The sequence below is a fragment of the Bipolaris zeicola genome (genome assembly GCF_000523435.1).
Source record: "Bipolaris zeicola 26-R-13 unplaced genomic scaffold scaffold_99, whole genome shotgun sequence".
Lineage (NCBI taxonomy): Eukaryota > Fungi > Ascomycota > Dothideomycetes > Pleosporales > Pleosporaceae > Bipolaris > Bipolaris zeicola.
The window spans coordinates 75,100-93,099 of NW_006912148.1; the positions used below are offsets into that span (position 1 = coordinate 75,100).

The following is an 18,000-nucleotide window of genomic DNA, read 5'->3' on the forward strand; positions in this document are numbered from 1 at the left end:
GTCCAAATATCGACAACACGCGAGAAGAAGAAAAAAAAACAAAATCCCACTGCAACACGTCAACCCCCAAAATGTGCTGTCTGCACTTCAAATCACCACTGCTTGCCCTGCACTTGCCTGCTTGTGCCACGTCCTCTCCATAGCCCTTCAAATCACTCGTGCTGCTTGCTGCTCAACACCCCGCGGACGACGGTATCGGTCCGCCCACTAGTCCCCCAAGTACATACTCTCTTAGCAATTGGCAGGTACGATCCGCGCCGCCGTAAGCGGCCTTGCCTTCCTAGTCTCGTCCTCATCTGTCGTCCGTCCTGCTACTGGATCCAGCTCTTGGCCAATACAAGTCGCCATCTCGGCTCCACGCCTCTCTCTGCGCCTCATCCTGCCTGCTGCGACCCAATCTTGCCCTGGACACTGAGACCTCCTCAGCCATCCAAATCTCGCCTTCCACTCATCTCACCCCATCCTAACCCGGATCCACAGCCTCCCGTACCATCTCCTGTCATGCCTCAAAATTGCGACTTTTCTGCTTCTATCGTTTGACAATTGTAACTGGCCAACACGTGAGCCCACAAAACTCCACAAAGCGGGGGCAATACAGTCATCTACTTACCAATATCCTCGTCGGCAAGCTCATGTGACAGTCCCACGCGCTGGGGCTGATGCTTGCAAGATTTTCCGTACACAATCGCATGCTTGAAGTTGTCCACAATCGTCTTGTGGATCGAGTTACACTGCTTGCAGTTAGCCCCTGGTCCACCATTGCAAATAATTTACATACAAAATCCTCAATAGTGCATGCCGTTGATCGCAATACCACTGGTGCAGAGTAGTCGGGCATTTTACCCTTGGGCTTGGTGTAGACGCGAACCAGATTCAGCTTCTCCCACATTTGCTCCAGCAGCTCGTCAATGTTCCACCCGTGCTCCGAGCTAATAGGACAGGCATTCGGGATTCGGTACAGCAAGTCGAGCTCCTCAATGCTAATCGCATCAATCTTATTGAGCGCGTAAATGACCGGGATGTAGCTTCGACTCTTCGCTTCGATAACGTCAATCAGGTCATCCACCGTCGCGTCGCATCGAATGGCCACATCCGCGTTTGCCATTCGATATTCGTTTAGCACAGCCTTGATCTCCCCGTGATCAATATGTGTAAGTGGAACCGTGGCGGTGATATTAATACCACCCTTGTCCTTCTTCTTCAGCACAATGTTTGGTGGACTCTTGTTGATACGGATCCCGAAGCCCTCCAATTCGTTCTCAATCACCCGCTTATCCGTGAGAGGCTTGTTGACGTCCAGAACAATGAAGATCAAATGGCATGTCTTTGCCACGGCAATAACCTGTCGTCCACGACCTTTACCGTCTTTCGCTCCCTGAATGATACCGGGAAGATCGAGAATTTGGATTTTCGCTCCGTTGTACATGACTTGACCAGGCACAGTAGTGAGCTGTTCACTGTTAGTCACTGGCGGTTACACCGCATTTGCTTCCCATACCGTAGTGAATTCGTAAGCGGCCGCTTCCGAGTGTTGTCCTGTCAATCTGCTCATGAGCGTACTCTTGCCCACCGAGGGAAATCCAATGAAGCCGACACTGGCAACACCAGTCCTGGCAACATCGAATCCGACACCACCACCGCCACCGCCACTCGAGGGCTCAAGAAGCTCCCTCTTCAGTTTAGCGAGCTTCGCCTTTAGTTGTCCTATTTATGTGGTGAGCATGTCGGCATGCCTTGTTCGATCAGAGTCCCGTACCAAGATGGAAAGACGTCGCCTTGTTCTTCTGAGTCTTGGCCATCTACAGTTCGTGTGAGTAGCGCTCCGACAATCGTTCCACGGATATGCCTTACTTCGGCCTCGATCTCCTTGATCTATTTCACCCCATTAGCAAAGAGTGTGACATCGTTTTTCCTGCTTCAACACTAACCTTATCCACTGTAGTCGACATTTTGACGTGATTTCTACCCTCTCCTTGCTATGTGGTCGATGTAGAGAGGCAATGTGGTTGTTCAGAAATTTGACGTGAGTGACGCCAGCCCACCAATGACGAAGCGGGGCACGGCTTTCCGGCAGTACTTTTCACCGCCACTTCATGTGGTTAGCGTGATCATGCAGCAACCTTCTATCTTGGCTTCTATGCATGCTTCCATGGTTCCTGCTCCAAGCTGATATGCCCGATAGAAGCCGATTGTGAGGGTTTGGGTCGCCGAAAACACCTATTTGCTCAGAACACATCGTATCGGGTGTATCCAAAGACGGCGACTACTGACCGCCTCCGCACAGCACAAGCTTTAGAGCCCGCAGATAGTTACATAATAAGAAATCACGGCCTGCACACGCGCAGCTTCCCAACATCACCACGATTGCCTTGCTTAGACCGCCCTTTCAGTTACAAAACCGTGTTCACACTCTTCTCTGCACCCAAACTGCTCCATCTTTTCAACTCATCATCGTACCAAAACAACTGACAAGTTCCGCAACACATTAATTTTTGCGCATCGCTCGTTGTCAGAATGATTGGCCGCAACACAGAAGTCGACGAATTCCGCGCTCTCGTTGAAGCTATCAATGAGAAACTCGGGCCTAGCAGTGGTATTGACTCTGCAGATGTAGACGAGAACGAGCTTCAGCAGCTCATGGAGGCTTACGTTTCCAATGAGTCAGAGTGGAAGAGATACTATTTTGCTTCAGACAAAGTCCCCTACACACGCAACCTGGTAGACAAGGGTAACGGCAAGAGCAATCTGGTATGATTTCAGCCATCTCGGCCATTATGTCCTGCTAACATCACAGCTTATTCTGATATGGGGGCCCGGTAAGAAGAGTCCGATTCACGAGTAAGTAAATACATCCTCTGGTGATTAACACTAGTTACCCGCCACCAACTCCGTCGTCGCCCCAACGATCCCGACTCCAACCCTTCGCAGTCCATGGCCTTGCTCTTCTGTACGATGAAGCGACTGTGTTCGCCGATCGATTGATCGTTGCGTCAGTACAGGAGACATGCCGGTAAGACGAACCATACTCCGACAAACCCCGTCACCATTTCCGAAACAACCACGTCTACATGTCGACCTTGCATTTACCGATGCATGCAGCTCGACAAACCCCGAACCGGATGCTAACGCTGTTACAGCCACGCCAACGCACACTGCATCATGAAGGTGCTCAAGGGCCGCCTGACCGAAACCCGTTTCGCCACTCCTTCAGATGAAGATGTGAAAAACCATCGCCCAATGAAGAAGATTCGTGAGACTACGTACTCGGAGAATGAGGTCACATATATGGCGGATAATCTGGGTACACACCGCATCTCCAACCCTGATCCGACTGACTACGCCGTTTCTCTACATTGTCAGTGCTGAACTGTGAAATTGGGTGTCGAGTTGCTTGCTAATCTATCGCAGTGTATACACCGCCTAATGCAGCTACGTTCGGATGTAATATCTTCAAGGAAGACACGTCTGATGTCATTCATAACAAGCAGTGCCACTTCTTCTCCGAGTACGGCATCAAGATGAGCAGGGACTGAGGCGTGGATACGTTGGTGCCGGCTTGGAGTTACAGAGGTTTTGTTCCAGAGATAAAGATTGCTTGGCAGTCGTTTCAGCGATTTCTTCTTTATAGACTGCACAGGGTTACTTGGTTAGGGGAGTTCTTCTAGCGTTTAGTAATGATAACGAATTCTTTATTGCATCTTACACCTACCGATGACTTTGCCAAACTGACTGCATTTTAAAAGAAATTCTTCCTTGTAGCAACGCGTAGATTCTACCCATAGACTTTATGTATTTATTCCATATCAAGGGAGTCAGGTTTTTTACTGCTGAAGCACATTGAAACCGCATGCATCGTAGTAGGACCATTTCACGTCTTATCTAGAAGAATCAATTAAAACATACAAACGGGAATTCCCGTCTTGATGCACTACCTAGTTTGTCTATACACGGGCTTTTTCCCTCTAAAAATCGTATCATTATGTCACGGTCAACACATTAAGAATAGCGACAATGGACAGCCTCAATGAGTAATTAGTACCAGCAGCATCGGCACCAAGATATATCCCTTCCTCTTATTTTAATACTTGTAATCAAATCACCGCTTTACATCCAATCGCCGTGCAACTTACTCTTCAATATTCCTCGTTTATACTACAGTCTCCCAGGCAAAATAAGCATTGGTATCTTGAAGGACTGACTGCTTTATTTAAACCAGAAGAGATCTCGTTAGTTAAGTAGCTAGCCCAGTATTTTGTATCAAAGGATGTATCCTTTGACAAAAGAAAGAGCATCCGCTGTTGATTTTTCAAGATATCACGTTGTACATAGAAGCCTCTCTTATATTCTAATGTAACAAGATACTGTGATAAATTCGCTCTATGCAATTCTGACGAAAAGATTTAAGATTTCAAGTCATGTGTGCTTTTATGCATGTATATCTGATGGGATTCTGTCGGAAAATAGTTCAACGAAGTCCTTGGCCTGATCAAGATGGGGTCTTTTGGGGGAAGCAGCAAGAAAAACGAGATGTAAATGTGTGACGGGCGTAAGAATTTTGGAACCTCGACAATATTAGTCAAGACGGCTGGCTTTGGATGAGTACTGTGGTGATTGATATTATTAAAATTATTTACTTGAAAGAATGCTCTCTCCCTGTCGAGTTTTTCAAATTCTACTTCTACTCCTAACTACAAACTCAACTCTTGTTCCTTTGAATTGGCTGTAACGTCGCCAGGTCTGTCTAAGAGCTCCTATTGTACCCCTTTCTATCTATGAATGCTACCTTCACGCTGTCTAGTAGCACTTGGTGGCCTACTCTGTAACGCAGAACTGTCTGCCTTCTCCACATCACCCTGTTCTTCATCTCTTGTTTCAACACCGACACCACTGCCCTTCATGCCACTTGGTGTTCCACCAAAGCTGACCAACACAGCTGGATTATCGGCGGTCAGTGCATCTAGCACTCCCAATTCCTGCTCGGAAAACCATTTTGGCATGTAGAAAGTGCGCAAGGGAATAAGAGCAATGATAAGCACCGGGAAACCAATAGCGGCAATCGTCTGGGAAATGGCAACTGTGCAAGCAACGCCCAGGATTTGAATACAGATGAAGAGACCGATCTTCTTGCGAGAGACGGTGTTGAGGGGGTTTTGCGGATCAAGAAAGCGTCTTTCGGACATTAGGTACCATATCTTGGCCAAGATACCATTCGATTCTATGGAGCCCCACTGGACAATGGTTAGTTACGGAGTAGGCGAGCAAGGGGATATGTGGTAGTGGATACATACACCAACGACAAAGAACACACCCGCAAAGACTGCTGCAGGCATGGTATGTAGGACGATGAGCAGGGGACCTGTCATAGTACCCCAAATGGCCATGCCCATAAGGAAATGGCTAATTCGCTGCTCAACCACAGCAATAGCTACAACCTCTGGTTTGCGAATCTCGTGGCCATCTTTGGTCTCCGTAATGTTGAGCCTTGTCTCGTATATGGTTAAGGAGTCGGTATGCACTGGTGCTTGAGGTACGAGACCGTTGGGAAGAGGAAGCCCGATAACACCACTGACGAAGCAGGTACATCCAAGTAGGAAGAAATCCCAGTGGAAGCCAGCGGGTTTCTTGAGGGGGTATTGGCGGGCTTGTGCGGTAAGGGAAGAAACATTCTATAAGGAGATGTCAATTCGGATGAAGGCAGAAAGAAGGATTTGAGACTTACGTGATCATAGTAGAATAGCAACATCATCAAGAACCCAAACGGTAGAGCTACAAATACCCACTTGACATCAAGATTCCAGAAGTCTATCACCCAATCGCGATCCTGAGTCGGCTGGAAAGCCCCTACAATTGGAACACGATACATGTCGGTGTCTTTCAATCGTCCGGGTATATGCGAAAAGCCGACCCAGAACAGCGTAGGAAAGACGAAAGAGTAGTCTGCTAGAATATCACGTACGAAAGGGTTGAAGATGGTGCTGCCTCCAAGCTTTTCGAGACCGTAGACAGAGCCAAAGTAAAGAATCGCGATGACGATAGAGAGGTAGCCACCCTCAAATTCCGAGGCTTCGAAGAGATAGATAAGCTCCTCAACACCTTTGACTATTGGGAAATCAGCAACAAGCCTTACGATAAGAGCTCGAGGTCTACATACCACAATAAATAATACCAACATACAAGCCGAATGTTTCGCTGGAAAAGTCGGTAACATAAGCCATGTAATCACAAAAGTTTCCGAACGACACAATCCAGTGGAAAATGGCAGCCCAGATACCGACCCAGGCTGTGAATGCCGGATATATACTGGGTTCGTAGAGTGTGATGATATCGTAGATGGTATAGTTGAACAGCGCAATCAGACCGGTTACGCCAACGATTGTCAACGGTTGACATGAGAGTAGACTGAATACCATTGCTGCCAACGCTGATGAAAACAGGGCTTCGTTGACGCCGAAGAATCCACCAGTGCGACGATACATGTCGAGTGTAAAAGCAAGAGCAGGTAACACACTGCTGCCGTAAGTACGTATATGCCCTTCTGAGTGAAGTTACTTACTTGACAAAGTACATGCGGACCGTACTTGCAAAAGCCCGATAAGTGAAGGCGTCCGTGATATCGCTCCAGTAGTATGGCAGTCTCCGCTTAACATCGTGATACATGCCTCGACCAGGCTGGAGTACACGCCATCTCCGCCATCCTTTTTGTCCTTGGAAAGTATAGGATTCTCGAGTCGCGATCCTTTCCAGTTTACTGTTCCGACCCGTTGCGCCTGACGACTCCATCGGCACAACAATGAACGATGCAACAGTACAAAAATCAAGTAAAAGATACGGCTACTTGGAAGAACGAGACTGAATTGTAAGGCCACTGGTAAATGCACAGAGGCGCGTCACGTTATTGCTGTCGGATTAGATGCGATAGACGGCCCATCCTGGACATTGAGTTTCTAAGCATATATATACAATGTCAATCCGATTGCGGTACCTAGTCCGCTACGATCATCAATGCAGCGCCACGGCTTGGTAAATGTGGGTAACTTAGTTTTACATCGTAGGGCTGTTCGGCAGACTTTAGCGATCGATCCGTTAAAGTTACACTACATTACGCTTATTGAGTGGAAGGAACAGAAATTATCAGCAAGGCACAAGGACCAATTCCTCGCCCATGCCTTATTTTTTCTCATGTCAAATGTTTTGTGATTAAGCATTTCTTAGTACCAAAAAATATGGTGGTTTGATGACGTTTGCCGGTAAGCAGACGATCGCGTTGTAGTTCGACGGTTAGTCTCCACTTTTTATGCTGGCTAAAACAGGGGGCCTGACAGCAGCTCGACTGCTCGGGCAGAATTGAGCAGCAAGTACGACTATTCAACCGAGCGGAATGTATTTTCGATAATCTTTTGTGAGTAAAATTAAGCTTCTGACAGCCTCCTACATGGTATCTGACACGTTTTGGGTGCAAAAAGGCTGGCGCAAGAGGACCCTTACAACTGTTCGGATGACGCAGAGTGGACCGGGAGCACGACCGAAGCCAAGCTTAATGCACATAGCCTCCAGAGCGTTTCCGCTCCCCCCGAGCTTCTGCTGCTTGAGCAGAATTTCCATCTACAACCCCATCGGTTCTGCCCAGCCCGCTCCCCCATGTCACAACGTCATTGAGTGTGTAGGGATTAATTGACCAAAGTGTTGCTGAGCAGCACGAAACCTCAGCTGAGCCACAGCCGTCTCTCTCGCCTATCGGGCGTTTTCCGCGCGTCTCGCCACCGCAGCAATTCCATTGGGGTCTCCCGTCGTTCCTCGGAGGTACCTGTACGACGGGAATCTGGCATTCAGGCGCAGTGGATACCAGCTTACCTCTTGCGTGCTGTTCATCTAGCGAAGCGACCTTAGTGGCGGGTGATACTCCGACAGCCTTATTTTGCATTAGCGAGGTATAGCTATAAGAATCACGAGATGACTGCGATACCAGACGTTGAAGGCCTCTCAGAATGTATCAGCCGAGCTATACAAGAGCACCTCGCCAAGTCCAACATCAATGTTGCGTGGCCACAGCTGGATAGTCTTAATCACCCTATCCTTCGCGTTGAGGCTTTCCTCGAGGAAGCTGGCAACGACAATGGAGTAAGAGCGCGATCCGAGAGAATAGCATCGGTATGTTGGACCATCTACTACTATCGCAGCTCTCACGTGAAGTGGCGCATTCTAACACACATGCAGCAAACAGTAGATTTAACGGGCATGAGAACCCCTGCCCCGACACAAAGTCCGGCAATAGATGATCGAGAGTGTGATGAAACCTCGCCGACCGATGAACCTCGTTTTCAGGAAAGCCCTTACCCATCGAGGGAGGAGGAGCAGCAGCAGGAAAACCGCAGGAAAGGTACTGGCGGGTTAAGAGTATCTCAAAAGCAGTCTTCATTTCAGGAAGATCTTAGCGAACATCAGCGGCAAATGCAGATTGATAGCCGAAGCTTTCCGAAAAGAAAAAAAGTACGTGCATGTTACCAAAGCTCGATATTTGCGGGGCCTTCTCGAATAGAAGGCCTGCTGTTGATCGCCTGATTCAAACTTGTCAGGTGACTATTCAGTGTTACCAGCAAAGCCACCTGCAGATCAAAACATACTGACAATTCAAGGTCGCCTCGGATAAATTCGTCTTCCAACCTTCTACTCTAGACAAACTCATCATTGGTATTTGGGAGCAGGTTCATGGCTCTATCAATCTGGATCCGAAAGCGATATTTGAACAGTTTCAAGTTGCACCTAATGGGTCATCAATGGACATTGTTCGACACGCGCAATCAGACGCCACACCTGCCACGATGACGGTGCTCAATAGCGCAGCGAGCACAGTGTGTAACTCTTTCAGTCAAATGAACACATTTTGTCGCAAAGTTACACAAGCAAGCCGCGTATGCCGGTCGATTGAGATGATTGTACAAGCCCGGTGGACTGAGCTTTTTGAAGAGCAGGTGCAATACCGTAGTCAAACGAGGCCAGAGCTGTCGACGACAAAACATAGAAAGGCCGTTTTCATGGAGGCATGCCAAGATTTTGCCTGGTCCGAGTAAGTGCAAGATGTTGCTGTGGTGAAAGGCTTTGATGACGATTGCTGACAATGCTGCTGTAGAAAGGAATTGCGAAACAAGATGGCAATCTGGAGAGGCTACAAAGAAGTGAAAGATGCCGCAGGCTGGGCCGCACTTGTGTTTGCCGGTATGGGCATCTACCGTTTCTGCAAGTACCGCGTCGGATTCGACAATGACGCTATGCGACGCCTTAGAAACCTGCGAAAGCGACTGGAAGTAGCAGCCGATACTCTTCATCCTCATTGGCGGCAATTGCTGGCAATTGTGGGGGAGTCAGCAACCCTTCAATACCCCGGACATCCACACGAATGGGTCGTGTTTGAGGACGGGTCTGATCCGATACCTTTACGTCAGACATATTTGACCCAAGACCCGTACTTTTCATTCGAACAAATTGACGAATCAGTAATCGATGAATCGGTCTGGGGATGCGAGGACCCAAGGTGGACGCCACAAACGAACGTCATCGCAAGACCAGGCGGTGCGTATGTCTGCGCACTGTGTAACGAGCACCAATCGGATGATCCGAAGGAAAACACTTGTTTCTGCTTCCCATTGCTGTTTGGCTGTATAAAACGCAAGCCGCCGCCCGTTCAGGTATACCGCACTCCAGATGGCAAGAACAATGGGCTAGTCGCTTTAACATCTTTCGATCGCGGTACCGGCATCGGCGAACTTGTTGGCCTAATCACAAAGGGCATGAGGCATCTTGACGTGATGGATAGCTCAACGCAATCAACTAGCTACCAAATCTGGCAAGGAAGAGTGGGAAACTATACGCGCTTCATCAACCATAGCTGCAAGCCTAATGCGCAGTGCTCGACATTTGCCTGGCTGGATACCCAAAGGGTGGTACTTGTCAGTAAAGGAATTGAAGCTGGTTCAGAAATCACACTGGACTATGGCGACAAGTACTGGGCTGGGTTGGACAAATCCTGCCTATGTGGAGAGAGTTGCTGCAGGTATAGGAGAGATGGCAAATGATTCGCCAATGGGTTGTAGATGGACTGAACTGAAGCTGTCGTGATCCTGAGCTGGGCGTGATGCGGATGCATATCTGGGCGTATACACATATTCTTTCACTTAGATTCTTGTTCAAAGTTTATTCGCGGAATTCGCGACCTCCGGTCAAAAAGCACATCTTGAATCATGCAGCGATGTGATAGTACGATTCACAATGGTTGGTCCCAGTCCAGCTTCACGTGGCGTTATCGATAAGATTAGCGTGCGGTATCCCTGCACAAAATCTCAGAAGCCAAGTCGAAGATTGGCCTTCTGAAAACAACCAACAACCACAATATGACGACTAGCGACTACAGCGATTCCGGTGCGTCCGATCAAGAGATATTGGAGGCCCAGTCTGGGGCGAGGAAAAGGAGGAGACTCTCGCCTGCCGATTGCACTGAAAGTTCTGCTTCAGAGACTGAAGCTCAACCGGCCCCGAAGCCACTCCAAGTAGCACCAGCAACCATTTCGCGCGTCAAAGCAAGGACCAATGGCGCGCAAAGTAACAACACGCCTTCTCAAGCTGCCAATGTTCCTGCGGTGAACCAAAAGCTCAGTTTTGCTTCACTCAATGTAGCGCCATGGCTCGTTGCCTCTCTCGCCAGCATGGCGATCAAGCGACCAACAGGTATTCAAGCATCTTGTATCCCCGAGATCTTGAAAGGAAAAGACTGTATAGGAGGCTCAAGAACCGGTACTGGTAAAACTATCGCGTTTTCAGTGCCCATTCTGCAAAAATGGGCAGAGGATCCAAGCGGAATCTTTGCAGTCATCATCACGTGAGTTTCACCTTGTCATGTTGTGATGCGACAAGAGTGGCATCAAACAAATCAGCTAAACATTATGCTAACGGCCATGTAGACCCACACGCGAACTTGCGATCCAGATCTATGAGCAAGTCAAGGCCATCTCGGCCCCTCAGTCCATGAAACCAATCTTGATTACAGGAGGTTCAGACCAACGCGCTCAAGCTATTGAACTTGCCTCGCGACCCCACGTTGTGATCGCAACACCAGGTCGACTTGCAGAACACATCCGAACCTCTGGTGAAGACACCATCTGCGGTTTGCGGCGCGTGCGATTCGTTGTCTTTGATGAAGCCGATCGTCTGCTTGCTCCAGGAAAGGGCTCCATGCTACCCGATCTCGAAACATGCTTATCCGTGCTTCCGCCCAAAGAAACCCGACAAACGCTCTTGTTCACTGCAACTGTAACACCAGAAGTTCTAGCTCTCAAAGACCAACCGCGCGCTCCGGGCCGACTACCAATTTTCGTCTCAGAAGTAGATACAGAGGATCTGGCGATTCCCCCGCGTCTCCAGCAACGGTACCTGCAAACGCCTGTCACACACAAGGAATGCTACCTCCATGTACTTCTCAACACGCCAGTCAACAGCACAAAAAGCGTCATCATCTTCTGCAATCGGACTAAGACTGCTACCTTGCTTGAGTACATGCTTCGCCTGCTTGACCACCGCGTCACGGCCCTTCACTCGGGTCTCAAGCAATCCGATCGTGTGAACAACCTAGCACGATTCCGTGCTCAGGCAGCTCGTATCCTGGTAGCCACCGACGTCGCTGCCCGTGGTCTCGATATCCCAGAAGTAGCGCTTGTCATCAATTTTGACGTGCCACGTGATCCGGACGACTACATCCATCGTGTTGGTCGTACGGCGCGTGCGGGACGTGTAGGTACGGCTATTACGTTGATTGGACAAAGAGATGTGGAACTTGTGCTGGCGATTGAAGCGCGGGTGGGCAAGAAGATGGAAGAGTTTGAAGAGGAGGGTGTAAGTGTCGAGGGCAGAGTTGTTAGGGATGCATTGAAGCCGGTGACGGAGAAGAAGAGGGAGGCCATGTTGAGTATTGAAGAGGGGAGGGATGTGCTGGGAAAGAGAAAGGTGGGTATGCAGAAGAGGAGGGCTGAGTGATTCGGTTGTAAAATTTCTTGTGATTTCATTTAATCAAATACCGCTTTCTGTGCTTTCCAGGGTGCATACATGAGAAGAAGAGAATACTAAACTTAAACACAAACAACTTATCCCAAATATAAAAACTCCTACCATATATCCATATTCTTCGCACTTACTTCTTCGCCGTCGCATCAAACGCCTCCTGCCTCCCTCTATTATTCTCAACCACCCTCCACCTCTCAATATACTCTTCCACCTCCTCACATCCATTCTCCTTACCAGGCACCGGCTCCCCCCACGACCCCCAATACGGCACAACCCCCGTCCACGTCTTCTTCACCAACTCCGCATTCTTCAAATCCGCACGATCTTCACTCGGTCCGCCTGTTCTAATCTTCGCCGAAGCCTAATACCACCATCAGCATTGCCATTTCACATCCCTATTGAAGGGGGAGAAAAAAAGGAAAGACCCCCCCCCCCGAGAAGAAGATAAGAGAAAGGAAAACAACTTACAGTAACAACCCTCACCCTAATCACCCCCGTACTCTTCACCTCGGTCTTGGTCGGCGGCACCCGACTCCCCTCCCACCTCCCGGGTAGCATATTCTCCGTAATCTCGCGCATAGCCCACAAAGCTTCCTGCTCATCTTCCACCAGACTCGCATACCCATACACGACCGCCGACCGATAATTACACGAATTGTGGAACGGGGTCAGACTGAGGACTAGGCCGTCGAGATTTGATGCTGCAATGGTGATAGGGAGGCCCGGGTTTTCTTCTTCTTCCGAGCCTTCTGCTTGCTGCTGCTGTGAGGGCGAGGCAGAGGATTTGAAGAGGCGGCTGGAAATGTAGCCGTGAAGGTAGATATTTTGGCTGGCGGGGTCGTTGGGGGTGTTTGAGAAGTTTCCTGTGCAGCCGAGCATGGGGAGGATGACGGGGAAGGGGTGGGCTGGGTCGGTGAAGGAGACGTGGAGGATGGGCGTGCGGTTTATGAGGTTGTGGATGGTTTCGTAGTCGTATGTGCCTGGAAGAATTTTTTATATATCGGTGACTTTTTGAATTTGGGGGAAGTGGAGGGGATGAAGGGGAAGGGGCTAACCTCTGTTTGGTAGACGACCAAGTTTGTTTACGGCTGTTTTGGGGTAGGAGGGAGAAGTCATGGTTGGGTTTGGTGTTTTTGGTTGGTATTTTTGGTCTTGTGGTTCTTTTTCTTTCACTCTTTGATCGTGTAATATAGTTATTGCAGAAAGACCTAGACAAGCTCTACGATGCAGAAACAACCTCCCTTTTGTGTATTTGATATTCAAAGTTTGTGGTTCGTCAAAATCTTTTTATACACATTAGGCGTACAGTGACTCTTTCTGGTACATGCGGGAAAAGCGGGGCAGTGGACTAATTCTAATACTTCTCTTATTGGCTATGACAACATGCAAACATATGTCATATCGCGTGTACAGCGTGTATGTATGTATGACTGGTAGCATTCAAGGCCAGTGTTGGGTAATGAAGGGTACTCGAGGCTACCCAAGGACTCGTTGTATGCAAGTCCCTTTCGACATAAAAGTAAACTAGTAGTTTGTTGTACGTCGTAAGTTATATGTAAATTGCAGGTGGTATTTGCCATGTTTCCCTTTTCCTTCGGATCCAACCCAGAAAATGAATAAAGAAATGATAAGCCTCGGGGGGCCATGATGCCATGACAGCATGATCTCCCTCCCGTTCCTGAGATTTCCAACAGACTCCAAAACTCCCAAGGCAATGCAAAATATAGGGATGATACCATTTTAAAGCACACCCTCGCTTGCGCCAAACAAATCCTTCCACCTTGTCTAGCACTCCGTACCCAAGCATTTGCCCTCACTACCTGAATCCCCACGCACTCCTCAACCCACCCTTCACACTATCCAATTTCAAACACTGATACGGGCTACTCTGTGGATCATAATACAATCCTTCCAATTTCCCACTCGTCCGATCCAGAGCAACGTAGTAGAACCCGCTTATGGTAAGACCGCAACCTGAGTCGTCAAAGGTAGCGTGTTCGGTATCGTTGATAGGTGAAGGGTTGAAGAGAGGCTGGGGGGTAATTTCGACCTCGGCGCGGCCAGTTCGTTCATTGCGCACAATGCGGTAGGGAGAAGGCTGGATTTGAGATATGTGGGTAGTGGTAGCCCACGAGTTGGATGCTGAGCCATCCGAGAAGGAAGGTGTGGTTGTAGAAGGGGGTGGTACTACGGGATTCTGTGTGCTGCGGTTCAGACTTTTGACAAAACAACGTTCCTTCCAGCGCATCAGTATCCATTCCTGGCTCAGAACCTCGGCAAGCCATTTCTTGCTCGTCAATGCCCTGATGACGTCTTCGTCGCTCATCTTTTGGAAAGGCGGCAGCTTGCGCCAGTAGGTTGCGTCATTTGCGGCACTAGATTTGAACGATTCGGTAAGGAGGGTATGGTTGTTAAAGTCGAGTATTTCGCCTTCGAGGTATGTGGTGATGGAGGACGTGCGCGTGACGGGTGGCGCACTACCGTTGGTGGGGAGTATGGAGTGCGAATGCGGGTGCGAGGGCACGTTGTACGCCTCCATGGTTGCAGAGAGGGACATGGCCTCCCAATCGACGTCGTGTATTGTGACTTTGACAGGCCATTGATCTTGTTGGGGCTGTGTTTCGGATGAGTGTGAGCTGCGGCTCGTAGGCGCTTCGGAGGGAGTCCATATCCACGGGCGGATAGGCGGGGGGAGCCCAGAGTGCCGCGATGTGACGGAGACACTAGGGGGCATAGTGGTTGCATGTTGGCAGCCAGACAGGACGGCGCCGGGGACCAGCCATGACGTCTCGGTCGGACGTGGTATTGTGAAGGTATCAGCAACAAAGTCGGCGTGCTGCAGGCAAAAATAGTCCTTTGTCAGGAAGCCGGCATCTCGGGCATATTCCAGACTCTCATCGGGGTTGCTTGAGTGGCGTATCCGTGACAGGTACTTGACCGTTTGCTCGAGCATGGGCGACGAGCGGCCGTCTGATAGTCGCTGCATGGACATGTGGCGGGCGGTGGCTTCGCGGTGTCGCTCGACTGAGTCGCTGTGCAGGCTGGCTCTGGCGGCAAGCATCTCCCTGAGGGTACGGTGCGAGGTATGGCGTGATGGAGCCTCTGTGGAAGCGGCTTCCCTGGTGCGGGCAGAGAAGCGTGGGTGTCTGCGCACGCCGGCCGACTGCAGAATGGCCGTGGAGCGGAGGGAGCTCTCGGTGGCGGTGGCCTCATTTGCAGGCGACCAGTCGTACAGGCTGTTCTGGCTGGGGACGCGGTCGCCATAGTTGTTGTCGCTCAACCGGCTGAGGCGACTCATCACTCGCCGCAGCCTGTCCCGCTGCTCCAGCTCGTCTCGTTGTCGCTCCAGCAGGCGCAGGCGCTCGCGGGACCGTTCGAGGCGCACCTGGTCGTGCTCGTGGGCGACGCGCAGATAGTGCAGGTGGGCGCGTTCCAGGGCGTCGGCGTCGTGGATGGGATTGGCGTTGTCGTGATGGTTGTCGCTGGTGTCGTCACCGTCGATGTCAGCGTCGTCGCCAGGCTGGGTACCCAGTGTTGCGGCAAGATTAAGGACGTCGTCGTTGACGGGGCTCTCGAGGTCGCGCAGGGCCGAGATGAAGGTGGGTTCGGGGTCCTATATAGTGGGCGTTCCGTCAGTCAGTCCGTCACCCACGCTCGTGTCGTGATGTGCAGTGTCGGTCACATCGGCCGTGTCGCGGACACACAGGCATGCTTACAGGCGAATTGGCGGGCGGCATTATGACGAAGCGGGCACGGCGGGCATTGCGCGACGGGGCTGTGGAATGCAGACACGACGTTTCGACATCAAGAGAGGCGTGGCCCCGGCGGAACTCGTGTGTCCCAAGACGAGACCACGGCCGTCAGACACCAGGCTAGAGGCATGCTGGCTGCGACGGGTCGCAAAAGCAATTATCGCCTTGCTCTCCGCCTCATCGCGACCGCGGCACCACTCCCGCCCGATAACCTACCGTCTGGCACCACTCATCGGCCCAAATCCTCCATTGCGGCACAGCCATGATCCTGGGGCCGTTGACCCGAAGCCCTGGTCACGACATGATCGGCAATCCTCGCCTCTTGACTCTCTCTTTCAACTTCACTTGCTGCTCTAAGCACATGTCATGGGCAAAACTTTGTAGTATCTGAAGAATCTTTTTTTGTATTGGATTTCAAGGTTCGTTTTTTTTGTAATTAGGTAAAGAAGGCGAAGTGAGAAGCTTGCTTCTGTCCAGCATCTGTTTCACACCTGCCCAGATCAACCAGGCAGCGTGCTTTCTCCAAAGACTGGCCTTGGAGTGTAGGGGATGAACCCCACAAGTCTCTGTACATCCAGGTTCCCGTGTCGGTCAAGATCAGCAAAAGTGCAAAGGGCACATCAGAAAGCGTTTGCTCCGCAAGCAGAGGACCACTTCCCTAGAGTCAGTGACGCCACAGACGTACTCCTGTCTCGACCCCTGCCCAACTGCTTCCCCCTTTCCGACTCAGTTCCCCTTCAGCAAACAAAGACGAGCTATTACAGCGGCATCGCAGATGCATGTATAACTTTTGTCGTCGCCCCTCGGCATGTCCAGCTGACACTCAATGTCAGTCCAAGTAGGCAGGTTCGTGAACGTTGATCGCGTCAAATTCGTAAGAGTCATGGCATGCCACTGGCTCAACGAAGAGATGGCGCGCCCGTCCAGGAGGAAAACGACATTAAAAACAAGAAAACAAAAAAACAATGCGAGTGTGCCTGACCTCGTGAGCCGTGAGGCTGTGTTTACCGTCTTCCGTTAAAATGCCCGACATGCATACCTCCCAGAGATGCTGTATTCAGTAAAGAAAAGACCTGGTCCGGCCGTGTTGTGCAATGAAGAAACAAAAGAGAAATCGCTCGCTAAAAAAAAAGGAGAAAAGCACTCGACAAATCAAGAAAATCAGGTATCAAAAGAGAACATGTACGAGAAGAGAGGAGAAAATGACGCTCGCTAAAAATCGATGAAAAACGCCGTCCCATGCTGGTTTGGTAATGATGTCTGCTTGTTCAGCATCATGTCGTGAATATCGCTTTCGTCTCGTGTCGGGTGTCGCAAGGTTGGTGCGCTGGCAACCAGCATATGAGGGGAACATCTGGGGGGACTGGCCAGGTCCGCGGTTCCCGTCATCGACAGAGATCAGATATATGTACCACAGCATAAGCGCCTTCCAACTTATGTGAAGGCTGCGTACTGTGGTGCAAATCCAGTATCCCATCCAAAACCACCGAATCCTCCGTGGACGGCGCTTGACCCGCATTGCTGGGCCAAGACGCTCGGCAGAGGAAGGGCTGGGATTGGTGCCGATGCCGGGGGCGGGCTGTAATACGAACTCGAAGTGTACGGGCTGGTGCTTGGCGCATATGGGCTGGTACTTTGTGCGTAGGGGCTCGTCGAGTTGTATGGCTGGCTGAAGGAAGGAGTTGGCGAAGGAAGCTGAATGGCCTCGAAGCCCATGGTTCCCATGGTGCTCCAGAACGAAGGTCCAGTTTCACCGCAGGTAGCAATGGTAGGGCTGGGGGTCGAAGGAACCACCCTCCAGGCATCGACTGGGGCAGAGTGCGACGGGTGCATCTGTTGTGTTGGCACCCACCAGTTGGCTGAGGCAGTCGAGCTTGGGAGGAGGGGTGCTGGTCGGACGACATCGACGATCCTGGGAGGAGGGGGAAGAAGGGGGAGGAACAATCCCATGATGGCGCTCTTGACGTCCTCACCTCGTCCCTCGAGTAGTTCTCCCGCGCCTTCTTCCTCCAGACCTTCCAGAGCCTTGACACCAGTGCGGAATACGTAGCGGTTTACGGCCTGGACAAATCCATCCTGAAGCTTCTTCAACTGTTGCTCCTTCTCAGCCCACTCCCAGGTGCTGGCGGAGACATCAACCGAGTAGATGTCCTTGTGGTACTCAATAAGCGCATCGATGGTCTCCTGTGTAAGCTTGAAT

At 50.5% G+C, this 18,000-nt stretch overlaps 8 protein-coding genes across 8 annotated transcripts; 2 read left to right on the forward strand and 6 right to left on the reverse strand.

Moving 5' to 3' along the window:
* Positions 1 to 529: 529 nt before the first annotated feature.
* COCCADRAFT_37718 (uncharacterized protein) lies at positions 530 to 1,949 on the reverse strand (the record flags this gene model as incomplete). The annotated part of the gene is made up of 7 exons (XM_007715186.1): positions 530 to 549; positions 611 to 731; positions 779 to 1,450; positions 1,499 to 1,704; positions 1,757 to 1,799; positions 1,852 to 1,872; positions 1,929 to 1,949. The coding sequence occupies 7 exons, from the start codon at positions 1,947 to 1,949 to the stop codon at positions 530 to 532; spliced, it is 1,104 nt and encodes a 367-aa protein (XP_007713376.1).
* Positions 1,950 to 2,514: 565 nt separating this feature from the next.
* Positions 2,515 to 3,533, forward strand: COCCADRAFT_5944 (uncharacterized protein; the record flags this gene model as incomplete). The annotated part of the gene is made up of 4 exons (XM_007715159.1): positions 2,515 to 2,748; positions 2,795 to 2,838; positions 3,138 to 3,355; positions 3,409 to 3,533. 4 exons carry the CDS (start codon positions 2,515 to 2,517, stop codon positions 3,531 to 3,533), a joined length of 621 nt encoding a protein of 206 aa, XP_007713349.1.
* Positions 3,534 to 4,766: 1,233 nt separating this feature from the next.
* COCCADRAFT_37720 (uncharacterized protein) lies at positions 4,767 to 6,780 on the reverse strand (the record flags this gene model as incomplete). Its single annotated transcript, XM_007715187.1, has 5 exons — positions 4,767 to 5,228; positions 5,289 to 5,666; positions 5,720 to 6,099; positions 6,152 to 6,507; positions 6,554 to 6,780. 5 exons carry the CDS (start codon positions 6,778 to 6,780, stop codon positions 4,767 to 4,769), a joined length of 1,803 nt encoding a protein of 600 aa, XP_007713377.1.
* A 1,170-nt stretch (positions 6,781 to 7,950) lies between these two features.
* On the forward strand, positions 7,951 to 12,021 carry COCCADRAFT_98952 (uncharacterized protein; the record flags this gene model as incomplete). The annotated part of the gene is made up of 6 exons (XM_007715188.1): positions 7,951 to 8,487; positions 8,634 to 8,702; positions 8,748 to 9,064; positions 9,128 to 10,048; positions 10,406 to 10,870; positions 10,953 to 12,021. 6 exons carry the CDS (start codon positions 7,951 to 7,953, stop codon positions 12,019 to 12,021), a joined length of 3,378 nt encoding a protein of 1,125 aa, XP_007713378.1.
* Positions 12,022 to 12,175: 154 nt separating this feature from the next.
* On the reverse strand, positions 12,176 to 13,164 carry COCCADRAFT_98984 (uncharacterized protein; the record flags this gene model as incomplete). The annotated part of the gene is made up of 3 exons (XM_007715189.1): positions 12,176 to 12,409; positions 12,517 to 13,028; positions 13,104 to 13,164. 3 exons carry the CDS (start codon positions 13,162 to 13,164, stop codon positions 12,176 to 12,178), a joined length of 807 nt encoding a protein of 268 aa, XP_007713379.1.
* A 700-nt stretch (positions 13,165 to 13,864) lies between these two features.
* On the reverse strand, positions 13,865 to 15,785 carry COCCADRAFT_98994 (uncharacterized protein; the record flags this gene model as incomplete). Its single annotated transcript, XM_007715190.1, has 2 exons — positions 13,865 to 15,661; positions 15,765 to 15,785. The coding sequence occupies 2 exons, from the start codon at positions 15,783 to 15,785 to the stop codon at positions 13,865 to 13,867; spliced, it is 1,818 nt and encodes a 605-aa protein (XP_007713380.1).
* Positions 15,786 to 16,526: 741 nt separating this feature from the next.
* On the reverse strand, positions 16,527 to 16,805 carry COCCADRAFT_98926 (uncharacterized protein; the record flags this gene model as incomplete). The annotated part of the gene is made up of 1 exon (XM_007715191.1): positions 16,527 to 16,805. A coding segment is annotated over one exon (279 nt), but the record flags the coding sequence as incomplete, so codon positions are not given.
* Positions 16,806 to 17,234: 429 nt separating this feature from the next.
* Positions 17,235 to 18,000, reverse strand: COCCADRAFT_99002 (uncharacterized protein; the record flags this gene model as incomplete). The annotated part of the gene is made up of 1 exon (XM_007715192.1): positions 17,235 to 18,000. A coding segment is annotated over one exon (766 nt), but the record flags the coding sequence as incomplete, so codon positions are not given.